General features: G+C 52.6%; 1 protein-coding gene; it reads left to right on the plus strand.

Moving 5' to 3' along the window:
- Positions 1–1047: 1047 nt before the first annotated feature.
- Positions 1048–1760, plus strand: CHC_T00003065001 (hypothetical protein). XM_005714890.1 is given in 2 exon segments: positions 1048–1740; positions 1741–1760. 1 exon segment carries the CDS (start codon positions 1048–1050, stop codon positions 1738–1740), a length of 693 nt encoding a protein of 230 aa, XP_005714947.1. The 3' UTR covers positions 1741–1760.
- The last annotated feature ends 11949 nt before the right edge of the window (positions 1761–13709 follow it).

Below are 13709 nucleotides of genomic sequence, written 5' to 3' on the forward strand. Positions count from 1 at the left end.
GCCCGCGCCCACGCCCGCGCCCGCACCCGCGCCCGCACCCACGCCAACGCCCGCGCCCACGCCCGCGCCCGCGCCGCCCGACCCCGAGCTCAACGCCGTGGTCCAGTCCGTGGTCAACGACCTCATCCACAACGCCGTCTTCTCCGCCTCGCTGCAGCGCGAGAAGCGCAAGGTCCAGGGCCTGATCAACAGCCTGGTGTCGCGCGTGCGCGACGCGTCCGCGCTGGACGCCGCGAGCAACGGCGCGCCGCCACCGCCCGCCGCACCGGAAGCTCCCCTGAAGAAGGAGGCCGCTCCCCGCCCGCCGCAGGGCGTGCCCCTCGGCGACCACCGCCCGCGCCACGTCGGCCGCCTCCCTTTCACTTGGGCCCAGACCATGGACGCCGTCACCGTCAACGTTCCCGTGCCCGCGTGGGTGCGCAAGCAGCACGTCGCCGTCCGCTTCTTGACGGGCGCCGTGCACGTCGTCGTGCGTGGCCCGGGCGCGGATCAGCCCGTCGTGGATATTCAGGAGCCGCTCGTCGCGCCAGTCGAGACGGCCGCCTGCGCGTGGATGCTGCAGGACGCGAAGGAGGGCAGGCAGCTCACGTTCGAGCTCGAGAAGGTGCGCGAGCAGTGGTGGGCTAGGCTGTTTATGAGCGATGACCCCGCGCTGTATACCGTTGTTGACGCTACGGCGCGCGCTTCGACGGGTGGCGCGGCGGAGGTGAAGGCGGACGATGCGGACGCCGCGGAGGAACAGGCTGACGAGGAGGTGGATGTGACAGTTGCAGCAAGCGCAGGCCTGCGTGGCGAGCGCGCTGCAAATGGGGTAAAGGGAAGTGACAAGTGCGTGGACACGGACAGTGAGGAGACAAGTGAGGATGAAACATTGGAGGAAGCTGTTGCTGGCGTAGTGAGCGACGTGATTGACTCTGTAGCGGGCAGCGACTCGGAAGGCGAGGGTTCGGGGTCGTCCACGGGCCCCGTCGCGCAGCCATCAGACGTGGGGCGGCAAGCGCCAAAGCGATTGCTGACGGAGGCTGACATCGTTAAACTAGTAGAGCAATGCCAGGAGCAGTTCGAAAAGGGAGGGCCGGGGTCAGCAGAGGCGGCAGTACAACTGGGGACGTTTTACAATCACGGGGTGGGGGTAGCAAAGAACGAAGCGGAGGCAGCACGACTATACAAGCACGGGCTGCAAAACGGGGCGCTCGATTCGTCGGCGGCGTTCCAACTCGGGATAATCTACACACACGGAGCGGCAGGCATCGAGGCGGACGCGGCGGAGGCGGTGCACTGGTGGCGGTTGGCGGCGACTCTCGGGAACTCGGCGGCGATGTTCAACCTCGGCGTGATGGCGATGAACGGGACCGGATGCGACATGGACCCGATTGCGGCATTGCGCTGGTGGCGCGAGGCAACAGCGCTCAACCCCTCCCTCAAGCCGCCGTTGCTGTCCAAGGCGCAAGTGGAAGAGCGAGTAGCGCTCGCCGCCAAGCAAAAGAAGGAGCGGTTAAAAGCGGCCATGTCCCCCGAGGAGAAGCAGCGGCGGCGCGAGGAGGCGCTGCAGAAGGCGCGCACGGTCGTGCAAACCGTCACATGCCTTGCGGCGGTCGTCACGTCCGCGGTAGTAATACGGTACTGGTGGCGCAACCGGCTGTAGACGCGGCGGGTGCATGCACCCCCGGACGACGAAGGGTGCGTAGAAGAAACAGGGCGTGCGGTTTGACGACAAGGCCGCAGGGTGCACACGTATAAACATGCAAGCACACACTTTACAGAGGGCGCTCAGTGCGCCGGCACATGCGCCGACGAGCTCTTTCCCAGCAGCCACTGACCACCAGCCGTGACCGGCATGTACGGGTTGGGGTACATCGCTGCCTTCTTCCGGCTCGTCTCCGTCGCGGTCTTCCGCGGCTTCTCCCTGACGGCCTCCTTCTCTGGCGCGGCGCCCGCGCCGTCCTTGTACACGCGCGCGTGCCTGGCGAACGAGACGCTGCGGCCGTACGCGCGCGCGTCGGCGTCGGACATGGAGGACGCGACGGTCGACGACGAGCGCGGCTCACGCGCCGCGTCGGCCTTCCGCTGCTTGGCCTCCAGGCGCGTGGCAGTCTGGCTCGGGTCGGCGCTCGGCCGCAGGTTGGTCCGGTTCGCCAGCGTGTTCGTACGCGTGGAGCGCGACAGACCCTTCTCCGCGTCCTCCGCGTAGCTCGACACGTGCGGAGAGGTTCGCAGCCACGTCACGAAGACGGCCTGGCGCGTGCGCAGGGGCGCGCCGCGGGCTCGCTTGGGGGATGGCATCGCGGTGCGCGGGGGGAGTGGGTGTTGGCGCAGCGGGGTTGGTGGTGCGCGGATTTGGTGGGGAATGTGGGTGGGCGCTAGCAGGTGGGAGGGGGTCTGGGTAGTGGGAGGCTGGTGAGGGAAAGTTTAAGACGGGAAGTTGATGCCGTGGAGTTGAGGACGGGATTGATGCGAAGCGAAGCGGACAAGAAGGCATCTCCCATAAGGGCAGCAATGGCGACGGCAAACGATGGGCGGCACGCGTGTGCGCGCCTGTAGCCCATCGGCGTGGCACGTTGCAGGAGCGGGCGATGTGTGAATGTGGGAGGTGTCCGCGACAGCAGGAGCACGTTCCACGGAGCGGCGGGCGGGGGGGCGCAGGCGGCGCGCGCGGCGCGCCGGTTGGGAGGCGCACGCCCCATTGGCCGCGGTGGTGGGGCGATCCGCCGCCTCAGGGAATATCCCCCGCCCGTGCCGGCCCGCTGGCGCAAGACGCGGGCCGGCGCGCCCCGCTAGCGCCGCTTTCGAAGGAGCATTGCGCAACACGCGCTGCGCAAACGGCGCGCGTTTTCGCCCAGCCGTGTGCAAGGCGCCAGAAACGAGACGCGAGTGAATTCCTCTGTTGGGAGAGGGCTCAGGGCGAGGCTGCGCGGAACCGCAGCACGTGCAGGGGCGATGGAAACCGCGAGAAACTAAAAACCAGCCTGTTAAGACACGCCCTGAGGGCGTGTACCCTGAGGGTGTGTCTTAACATGCCCCGTTTTTGAGGCGGTAGCCCCGTTTCTACCCCTCGTTGCGGCCGTGTCGCATATGCTCGGGTTGCGCTGCATTTCTCTATCGCAATGTGACTGACGGCTCCCACTTCAATTAGAGTCAGGGCAAGCCCTGCTGTACCGTGCCGTCATGGGCACCTACAGTATTTCCGATAGGACAATCAACGTGAACGTTAGTGTTCACGTTGATTGTCATTTTAGTGTGAAGACGTAAATTTACTCCTTTGCGGGTCCACAAAGGCTTGGAACTTAGGACACCGAGGCGTCTCTAAATAAATCATTTCATTTCATTGAGAACCGTGCTATCAAATGATTGAGCTCTTCTATTCGGACACGCCCCTCCATCCCCTATTCTCCGCGATTTCCTTTTGCTTTTATCCCTTTTCTACAGCCGCTTGCTTTCTCCTACTGCACACTAATATATATATTGTACAAGCGTGCTGTACTATACAGGGGGGTACCCTATTTAGTGCTACCCCGTGTAGCGTGATAAAATAGGCACTAAATCGGGTTTGGCACAAGAACGGTAACTTAACAAGAAGACTTGAATATAGTATTTAACTAAGGAAACCCGTCAAGGTCGTCTGTTTCTGCTTCTTCTGTGGCTTGAGAGCCTCAAATATGATGCGTCTAGCCTTGCGCAAATGTGAAGACGCATCAGGTAGCTCTCTCGCTACTGCTGCCGCCTCTAATTTTGAGAACTCATTCGCTGCTTCGATCAAATAGAGAGAACGAGCCTGACTAGCATTAGAAATCTCCTCCATCACTGTATCTGTATGCTCAGCTTCAGTTCGCCCAGATCAAACACACCTAGACCCATCCATTTCCCCCATAATTCTCTCCACCTCTTCTAGAGCTTCTGTTTCCATGGCCTCTCTGACTTCACTTGAATCCTCTACCATAACCCAACCATTAAAATTACTTTCATTTAATGTAGCAATATCAGCGGCATCCCTTTGGTCAATAACATTGCTCACATTTGCATTTTTTGCCTGGAGAGATAGGCCCGACATATCTTTTAAAACAGATTCCATGGCGTCCTTCGGGAACACGTTCTTGTCTTTTGTGACCAAGTTTCGAAGCTCAGCTTGCTGTGGTGGAGCAAGTACCGCCGCTTTCACCCAACATCTAGCCAAAGAATCAACATCGGTACTGGCCCATATATCATTACGCGTTTCAGCTGCATCAAGAATATGAGGAGAGTAGCCCTCCATAACTCCTTTAGTTCCATTCTTCCAACTTTTAAAGGCCTGTCGCATATCAGCTCTCACTTCTAATAAATCCACAATTTTCTTGAGCATTCCATACAGATAGCGAATCTTAACTGACGCAATAACGCCGCAGTCCATTGGTTGGTGGACAGAAGTACAGTTAGGTGGTAAGAACACAACTCTCACCTGACCTCTTGGGTCCTGTAAAAAAGATCCATGCGAGCTAGCATTATCCATAATCAGTGCCACCTTCTTTGTTGTCTTATTTCTTACTTGTGGTAGAAAAAGCTGATGAAACCACTTATGACAAGTCAACCCGTCGTTCCAGGCCTTTTTTGAGAGAAGTATTGTAAGGGACAACTACGGATGCCAAACGCCCTTGGATGTTTAGCACTTCCTATCAAAGAGATGGGAAGCGCATGCGTGCCAGTGGCATTTGTGCAAAACATCATGGTGATTCTATCCTTTGCCTTCATCTCCTTTTTTCCGCGTACTGTAGAATTCTCGTCCTTAAAAACGTATGAATTACGTGGAAGCAATCTGTAAAAGAGACCGGTTTCATCCATATTACAGATTGCGTCCAAATCAAATGCAAGTAGAACACTTTTCATCTCAGCAATTCCCTTTTTTATTGCCGATTGATCGACACTTCCAACTTCTCCATGCAGAGTCACACTACGCAAATCGTTCCTTTTGACAAAATTTTGAACCCAGTGGTGCGATGCCGAAAAAGATTCTAGTCTTTTTCTCTTGATCTCATCCTGTATGTCTTCTTTTAGCTTGTCCCGAATTGAAAGAGAACGTACATGAATTACTTCTCTGGTTATTGATAAACCTGCAGTTCGAGCAGCAGAAGTAAACGACAAAAGCCAACGTTCTATTTGCGAGAACTGTGGGCCTTTCATTGACTTTTTAGAACCACCGCTTAAATTCTGCATTGAGATCAGTTTGCGCTCTTCCGCCTTAATTTTTGTGCACAGACGACGGCTGATGCTATAAGTTTTCATTATTGCAACACGCGACACTCCCTTTTTTATGAGGCCTGCAATCTCAATCTTAGTGGAGGTGTCTAAACGCGTTCGTTTACCTGCGCGTTTTTGGGTTGGAGTTTTGGAAGTTTGAGCAAGAAGAGCTTGTAGAGATCTTTTCTTTTGTGTGTTGTTCGTAGGGGAAGAGACCCTTGATGGTAGGCCGGGACCAGTACGGTCTGACAGGGCAATGGGTGAACTTTTGGATTTGCAGCTAGAGCAAACCCTTCCTGAATTCACCTCGTTTTCCCCGGCTGGGAAGCCGCACCATGCGTGCATATTTTCTTTGCATTCCACACAGGCATGATATTTTCCAATTGCGTCTTGTCCATTGCAATTATTTCTTTCCATTGGGAGAGAACTCGGTCGTTGGAAGACATGATGTTTCACTAACACAGCCTTGGATGTTGGGTTTGAAGCTCCGGATGTTTACTAAGGTTAGAGATATTTAGAACGAGGCTATACAATAAAGGAGAAACGTGTTGGGCAGCAATCGTGCCTGAACAACAAATCGTTGTGGGCTGCAAAAAACACAGTGCTATAGAGCCATAATAGTTGTTCAACGGCTCAAAGTTGGAGTGCGAGCAACGCATTTGTGCCTATCGGAACTGTAACGGACACAGAAAATCTACCACTTTTCATATCTTAGTACCAAGCAGAGTGGTGCCCTGTAGCCCGCTGGATGGCTTTTGGTGTAGAGCCGTTAGAGTAGCACTAAACCGGGACATACACTATACATAGAGGCACTAAATCGAGTACCCCCCTGTACCTTATTGCTCGCACACGTATCCGGGGGACGCATTCACCAAGCCACCTAAATTTACTCGCTTGCCCGACGCCTTTTTCTACACTGACTGCCAGACATTATGTCCCACATGTTGCCGTGTGCATTGTCCAGTCTATATTCAATTACCGTAGAAATTCAGAGCGGCCAAGGGGCTTGGACAAAAGAGGACCAGGTGCTGTAATGGAAACAGGGCAGGAGTGTGGAGTCTTACCGTAGAGCCTCTCTCCCAAGAATTGGCTTCAGAGTGCGGGGCATCGAAAACAGGGTTTGCTCAAGTTGCACTTGAAACTGTGGCAGAATTGAACAATGCCTCATAGATGACCTGCATGCATACAGTATATGGGTTCCGACTCGGCGAGCCCAACTCTCCATTCGATAATCCCGTTTATTCACAACCCGGGTATGCAATTATCTACAAGATTGGGCCTATGGGCCTCAGTGTGAACGAAACATGATGTAGATGTCGGACAGGGAATAGGATCCATACATCTGAACCTTAAAGTACCGAATACATCTATTTAACAAGTGCCTATTTTATATTTTTGTCGCAAACCGAGTTATGCACAAAGATGCCACATGCTTTCCCAACTTGCTCAAATCATAACCACAAAGGATACCAGACACATCCAAACAACTAGAGAGTCCCCTTGATGGACGTTGGTTGGCCATATTACAAGTATTTACATCTTCCGGTTCGGAGCTAAACAAGTAGTCTTTAACGTCAATATGCGAAGCTATTGCAGGCACGGACAGCTTTCAGGTTAGATACACAACTACCCTACCAGACGCGCAATTGCAGGATTTGCATACCCTATTTGTCTGCACAAACCAGCTCACTATTGTAAACTGCCATGCGCGCTATTGTTCTTCCCGTTTCTCTGAGATGTGATACTCCCTTCTTTTCTGCTCTTGTTGCCGGAAGAGTCAGCAGAACTGCCCGCACACTCACACAGGTCCGGGATTGTGCGAGTTGAGGACTTCGTATTGATCTTGACGCCCCACAGCGCGTGTCAAACCGGCCTACGCTTCTCACCGAGTCCGCGGTGACCACCGATCTAGTTCCTCTGTACAAAGACCCCTCTTTATACTCTGGTTCTCTGGTACTATTCGTAGGTCCGATTAAGTCAGAGCGAGCGCCATTCTCTACAAACTTCTGTATGCCTGCCCCGCCCGTCGTCCTAGCCCGTACACGAAGTGCCCAGCTGCAGCGCTCATGTGATTCCTGCGCTGGTTCCCCTCCTCCATCAGTGCATCTTGCGACCAAGAGATTGCGGAATATGATCACCACAGTGAGGGTTTTCTCGACGTTGCATGAAGGTCGCTCCGAAGACGACTTGCTCATCATGTTTCAAGTGCGAATATCTGTTATGCGAGTGGATCTTAGCTTTCCTGGCGTTGGAGTTTCAAAAAGAGCGTTTCAGGCCATCATGGATGGAAAGAGAAGAGCAAAATATAAGAGAAGTCCTTATGGAAGCAATCGAGTATTGCATTGTGGCGCAAACATCAATTTTTATGACCGAATTGGAAATTGTTCCGCTCTTAACCTTATCGAATTGATATCCGACTCTGGAAATTGGGTGAGTTACCATATCTTTTGTCTGTAGGGGTAGGTGAAGCCTCTTCTTTTCTCTATGCGGTGAGTTTCTTGGCACCATTGTTATTGCTAACAAAAAGTTCCCATTCTGTTTTTTCTTTTAAAGTGAGAGGTAGATTCAACCTCGCACATGCATGGAGAAGATACGCCTATATCAGAAAATGAATGAAATGAGGAGAAAGACACTCTGCTGCAGCCGGGGGGCCAGCGTTAATGGATACTTTTCCATCAGTCTTCAAATCTGATGTTGATCAGATCGAAGAGCGCATCTCCGCATATACATGGCGTATGCTTCGAAATATCCTATCGTTTCCTTTCATGATGCTTCATAAACATCATCTTCATTGTCACTGCTTTGAGTTTCCCAAGATCTTCTCTGCTCCATCACTGTACTTGGCTTTCGGAGAAACACGTTTCTGGTCGTCAGATAGTTCTTGAAAGAAAGCGGGAAAGAACAAGAGCAACAAACTAAACGAGTTTATTCTCTGTCGGCGATGGGGCAGAGTCTCCCTCGCCGGATCGGAAGTTCGAAACGTACAGCGTTCGCTGCAAGCGAGCGCACGTCTCGTGCGCATTGAACACCCTATAAATTTAGATACTCTTCGAAGGGTACTGTCGTCTAGCTTGACGAAGACAGTCCCGAAATCTGCAATTGACAACTTGTTCGGAGACAGTGTCGAAATCTGTAATCGACGAAGTGATAGTGTTGGATGCGCCTAAATTCACACATATTTTAATCCAACCAAACTGTAATTTTAGGGTTGCTGCCGGCGGTCGTCGGGAGATTACCGAGCGGCGGCCGAGGGCATAAAAACCGGGGGACTCGCGCGAGGGAGAAGGGATCCCCGGGGGTAACAACTTGAGTACCCGAACACTTCGCCGGCTGCCCGCTTCTCGTTCCCTGACGCGAGGACGACTGCCCCTCTCGACCGCCTCGCTCGCTCCCGCTGCTACTGCGCCGCCGCCGCCCTGCACCCAGCCTATTCGTCCCTTGGCGCTCGGCTCCCCCCGCCACTGCACCGCTGAGGCACGGCTACCGAACTAACCTCTCCCGTCTTTCCAACCCGTGTCTGCCACAGTTATGGGCCCAGGAGGTAAGCTGAAAAAGGAGACATCCTCTCTTTCGGATCGTCCTTACTTTTCACCAGATGGCGATATGCAAGATTGGCGCCGTAAGATTGGTCGATGGGTCGATGTTGTCAAAGCCGCCCACGACAATGGATCTGATCGCCACTTTCAAACAATGTTTAAGATTCTCGGACGCACTCCCTACGAGCGCGGTCTTCCACCTGATCAACAGGCCATGGTGGATGAGGCTCAATCTAAGCGAGCCATTAATTACCTCCAAGTGGACGATACGGTGGAAGCGGTGAGGGATATTGTAAAGACCATCGCCGTATATCCTCCCATTGCCATGGTTTCAAGACTAATCAACTCTTTCCATAAGGTAACGTCCTGTCGTCGAAGTCGTAATGAAGATCTCCGGGTCTTTGTGTCACGCTTCCGAGTTTCGGCGGCAACTCACTTGCTGCATACCAACTCTTCCTCTTCCTCTCAGATAGGAGAAGTACTCGCGGTCACCCTCCTCAACAATGCTAACTTAGATGAGGGGACCCTTGTCAATGCCACCTCTGCCCTCATCACCCATGCAGAGGCGAGAGCAGAGAAAAAAGAAGACGATGATACTGCCCAAATTCCCAAGAAAGAGCTTGAAAAGCTGTTCCACGTCGTCCACAAGCTCTCTGATTTGGAAAAGGACAGAAATGTACCAAGAGATACCGAAGAACGGCACAAGTACATGGAAACTTTCAGATCAAAGTGCATTGACTCTATCAAGCAGCTCGTTCCCGTTGCAGAAGGCCTTAAGCACCCCACCAGCGTTGGCAATCAACCCACGCCCGTGGCCAGTACCTTCATCTCGGATCAGGGTCTCATTACTCTTAATTTGGATGACGCTGTGCAGGTTTTACGTACACTCACGCAACCCGCCAACTCCAATATTGAAGGCAAGTATTCAGCTAGAGAGATCAACGCCATGGTTGATCGTAAGGTTAACACTCTCTTGGCATCTTACAATCTGCCAAGTGCCAAAAATCAGGGGGATTCTGCTGCTAACTCTTCCCAGAACCTCAACAAGAGACATCAGTCGAGAACACTTGGAAAAAGGAAAGATCGCAATCCCCGTGACCAAGAGGCGGAAAGTTGTTTTGATTGTGGAAGTCCAGGTCATTTGCGAGGTGAAGAAGCGTGTCCTAATCCAAGCTATCTGACTACACTTCGAAAGAAACGCCGTGAAAACGATCGAGCTGGCGGACCTTCATCAAAGACTAATAATCCGCAAGGAAAGTTTTTTCGCAAGCGCACCGGTCCCGGCTCAGGCAGTCAAGCCTAGTGGCTGCGCCTGGAGCAAGCTCTGATGTTATGATCGGGCAAAGGGATCCCAATTCCATCGTTGATCCTGGTTGTCCCCGTAGCGTCGGCGGAATCATATCCGCAACTGCACTGTGCAATTCTTTGGGCATACCGTTCAAGATCCGTGAGCTCGACTGCGAGCCCTTCATTCATGGATACGGAAAGGAGTGCAGTGAAGCACAACCTGTCGTGGGAATTTGGGATCTACCTATTGCCGATATGACGGGCCTTCAGGTCCATATTCCTTTCTACATGACCAAAGGAGATGGCTTCTTGCTCCTTGGCAATGAAATATGCCATCAATCGTACCTCTTGGGTCCGGAAAATCTCCTTGTGGTTCCGAAGGGCACAAGAGGTATCTCTCAACATCAACTTAGTTTTGAGACCTACTCCGACCCCACGTCTAGGCATGATTCTGGTGCTGTCCGTACATACCTGATGGTTGTGCCGTCCAAGCTCTGTGCTTTTAAGACGTTCTTCTCGAGCCAGAAAGCATTGGTAGCGTTCCAAAGGCGCGAGGGTGACTACAGCCGCAAGTTCAACAACGGAAAAATTGCTCGCAGATTCGCAAACAAGCTTCACTCATACACACATCTCCATGTTGACGACATGATCACGCTGTGTCAACGTGGGGGTGTCCTCACTGAAGTATTGCGTCAAGCCCTCCGCTCCACCTTCGATAAGTGCACATCATGCAAGTCGACTGGGAGACCTTTGCAATCCAAAAAGATTTCTATGAACAAAGTCCTCTCTACGTTCAATAGGCATGTCCAAGTCGACTTCTTCTTCATCATGGAGTTGACAGCACATCCCATCATTCATATAGTTGACACTCACACCGCCTTCTCAGTAGCAGTGATAGTTCCATCCCGAGAGATGGGTATCTCTTCAAAGGCGTCGGGGTTGAATTGGATCAACATACACGGAGCACCCGGAACAGTCTCTGGAGACATGGAGTTCTTCAATCGTATCTTTGCCCAAGCCTTGAGCTATTTCGGCATGAAGTTCGAAGCGCGACCCGCTCGTCGGCATAATAAGCTCGGTGTGGTGGAACACAAAAACGCTGTTGTCCGCCTCCTTGCCCAGAGAATTCTCAAGGACGCGCAGCACTTTGAATGGGTGCGAAATTCCACCTTTGAAGAAGCTGAAATTGTATCCCGGGCCACGTATATGAGCAATATACTGTACGGCTCCAAGAAGATGAGCAGCTTCGAGATGGCGAGGGGATATACCCCTTCCATCTCTGGACTCCCACAAACTCCTTTATCCCACCTTATCACGACTGCTCATCAATAACAGCAAGCAAGACGTGCAATCAAGTCTCTTGACAAAGGCAGAAGGCCAGTCACGGTCAGACCGCGGAAACTTTCAAGGGAAGACCGTGTGTATTACTTCAGACGTGGACCCAAGTTCGGGACTTGGGAGCTCGGACACGTACGCGGCGTTGAGGATCACATCATCGTTATCTCCTCATCTGAAAAGCGTCAAGGTAAGCCAATTAGGGCTGCCCTCGAAGATGTGCGCCTCGCTCCACATTCTTCCCTACTCCGAGAAATAGATGAGATCAACTTCGTATTCCCAAGGTCGTATTCTATTCTGGACGAAGATGATTTGGAAGATGACTGGATCCACGGTGAACGTCTGCCGTCAATATTCCCAGAACTCGACACTGTCGACTTCTTTCCGAGTCAGCATGTTCAAAAAGGCCCTTCCTCGGACATGACCGCCGCTACAAAGATCCCGGACGCTAGTCCCCCACCGGTAGGTGACAATGAAGATTGCAGTTCACATGAAAACCTTCCCAGTGATACTTTGGCATCGACAGGAGATGTCGCGGCTATCTTTGATCGAGAGCCTTCCCTTTGGGTGCAACATCCATCCACATCGGCTCTGCTCTCCGGCGACAGACCAAAGCGGGCGGATCTGCCACACGTAGATATCGGCAGTAAGCTGATTTCGCTTCTCTCCAACTCCAGTTCCAGAGCAAGAAATGACCTCAACGCAAGTCGTCGCGACCCTCGCCCAGACAAGGACATTGGTTCTGTTCCTGTCGTAGCCCCTCCTAATCTTCCGCATGCCTTGGAGTCATCAGAGCAAATGATTCTGAAAGAAATAAAACGGGTTATAGGAGACAAAACCGCTTCCGAGTCTTCTCTCCAGTTTGTTCCAAAGTGGGTCCTAGAGAAGTCTATGGACAAAGAAAGAGCTGTATATAAGGAAAGCGTCAAGGAAATTGACATTCGATCTCTTCCACCTTCATCCAACGTCATATCGTCCCACCTACTTCTTCCAGGTCAAGCACGATGGTGAAGAGGACAAGTTCAAGCTGAAGTGTCGCCTTGTTCCACACGGAAATCGGGATAAAGAGAAGGACTCGATCCGATCCGATTCGGCTATCGCACAATTTCCAATCATCCGCATCGTCCTGTCCGTAGCTGCCACCCTTGGTCTTGTTCTGGCATCTATCGACATCAAAGGCGCCTACCTGCAAGGTGGTGAGCTTCCGCGGGACATCTACATGCGTCCACCTAAGGTCTGGGCTTCGCATTCCCGCATGGTCTGGAAACTGTTGAAGCCGGCCTACGGTCTGGTTGAATGGGGCCGTCTCTGGCAGCCAGTCGTTGAGGAATGGATGACGCAGCAGGGCATCGTAGAAGTGTATGGTCTCCAACAGCTCTTCGTGCTGCGAGATCCACAGGGACACTTGCTCTTGGCAATTGCAAAAGTCGTGGATGACTTCTTGATCGCAGGGACTTGCTCTGCAATCGAAACGTTCCACAGAGACATCTCTAACCGATTTGAAGTCGGGCGCTTCATCATAAACCGCGACTTGATTTTCAACCGCTTACGCATCCACCAGGACCCCGACTTCACTGTTCACGTTGACATGCAAGAGTACATGAGTGGCATTATCCCTCTCGAACTCTCTCGTCACTGCCGCAAGCAGCGGGAGCAGCGATGCACCAAGGCTGAGGTTACTTCGTTCCTCGGCCTTACCGGTTCGTTGAACTACCTTGGGCATGGCATCTTGCCTCAAGCTGCATTTGCCGCAAGTCACCTCCAACAGATGGTCGGACGCCTTACCGTTGCTGACTTAGATACTGCTAACAAGGCCCTCAGTGAAATTAAGAACCTTACTCCCCGGCTCCAGTACCGCTCCTCCGGCAACCTGGAAAATCCATCTTATCTGGGGTTCTACGACGCCAGTCAAGGAAAGACTGCGTACGGGCAGACAGGCTACCTTTCTGGAGTTTTCCTGCCTGCGGGGGGTGCCGGTATCTATCACGTTCTTGACTGGCTTAGCTGTAAGCAGAATCGAGTCTCATTCTCATCCATCGTTGCAGAGATTCTTGCAGCTGCCACTTCATCAGATCGCGGATCGCTCATGGCAGAGCAGCTTCAAGTTCTACATCAGTCAGAAACATGCCTTCCCTACGTACTTACCGTAGATTCTCATGGCTTGTACTCAACAGTAACGATGCTGCATGAAGGACAAGATTATCGCCTCCGTCCAACCGTGTGCAGTATGAGGGACTCCTATGAAACTGGAGAAATCTCAGTAATGCAATGGATCCCTGGCAAGCAAAACCTCGCAGACGCCCTTACGAAGAGAAACATTGTCATGTACAAGACACTAAATGA

The sequence above is a fragment of the Chondrus crispus genome, genomic scaffold (assembly GCF_000350225.1).
Source record: "Chondrus crispus Stackhouse genomic scaffold, scaffold_17, whole genome shotgun sequence".
NCBI lineage: Eukaryota > Rhodophyta > Florideophyceae > Gigartinales > Gigartinaceae > Chondrus > Chondrus crispus.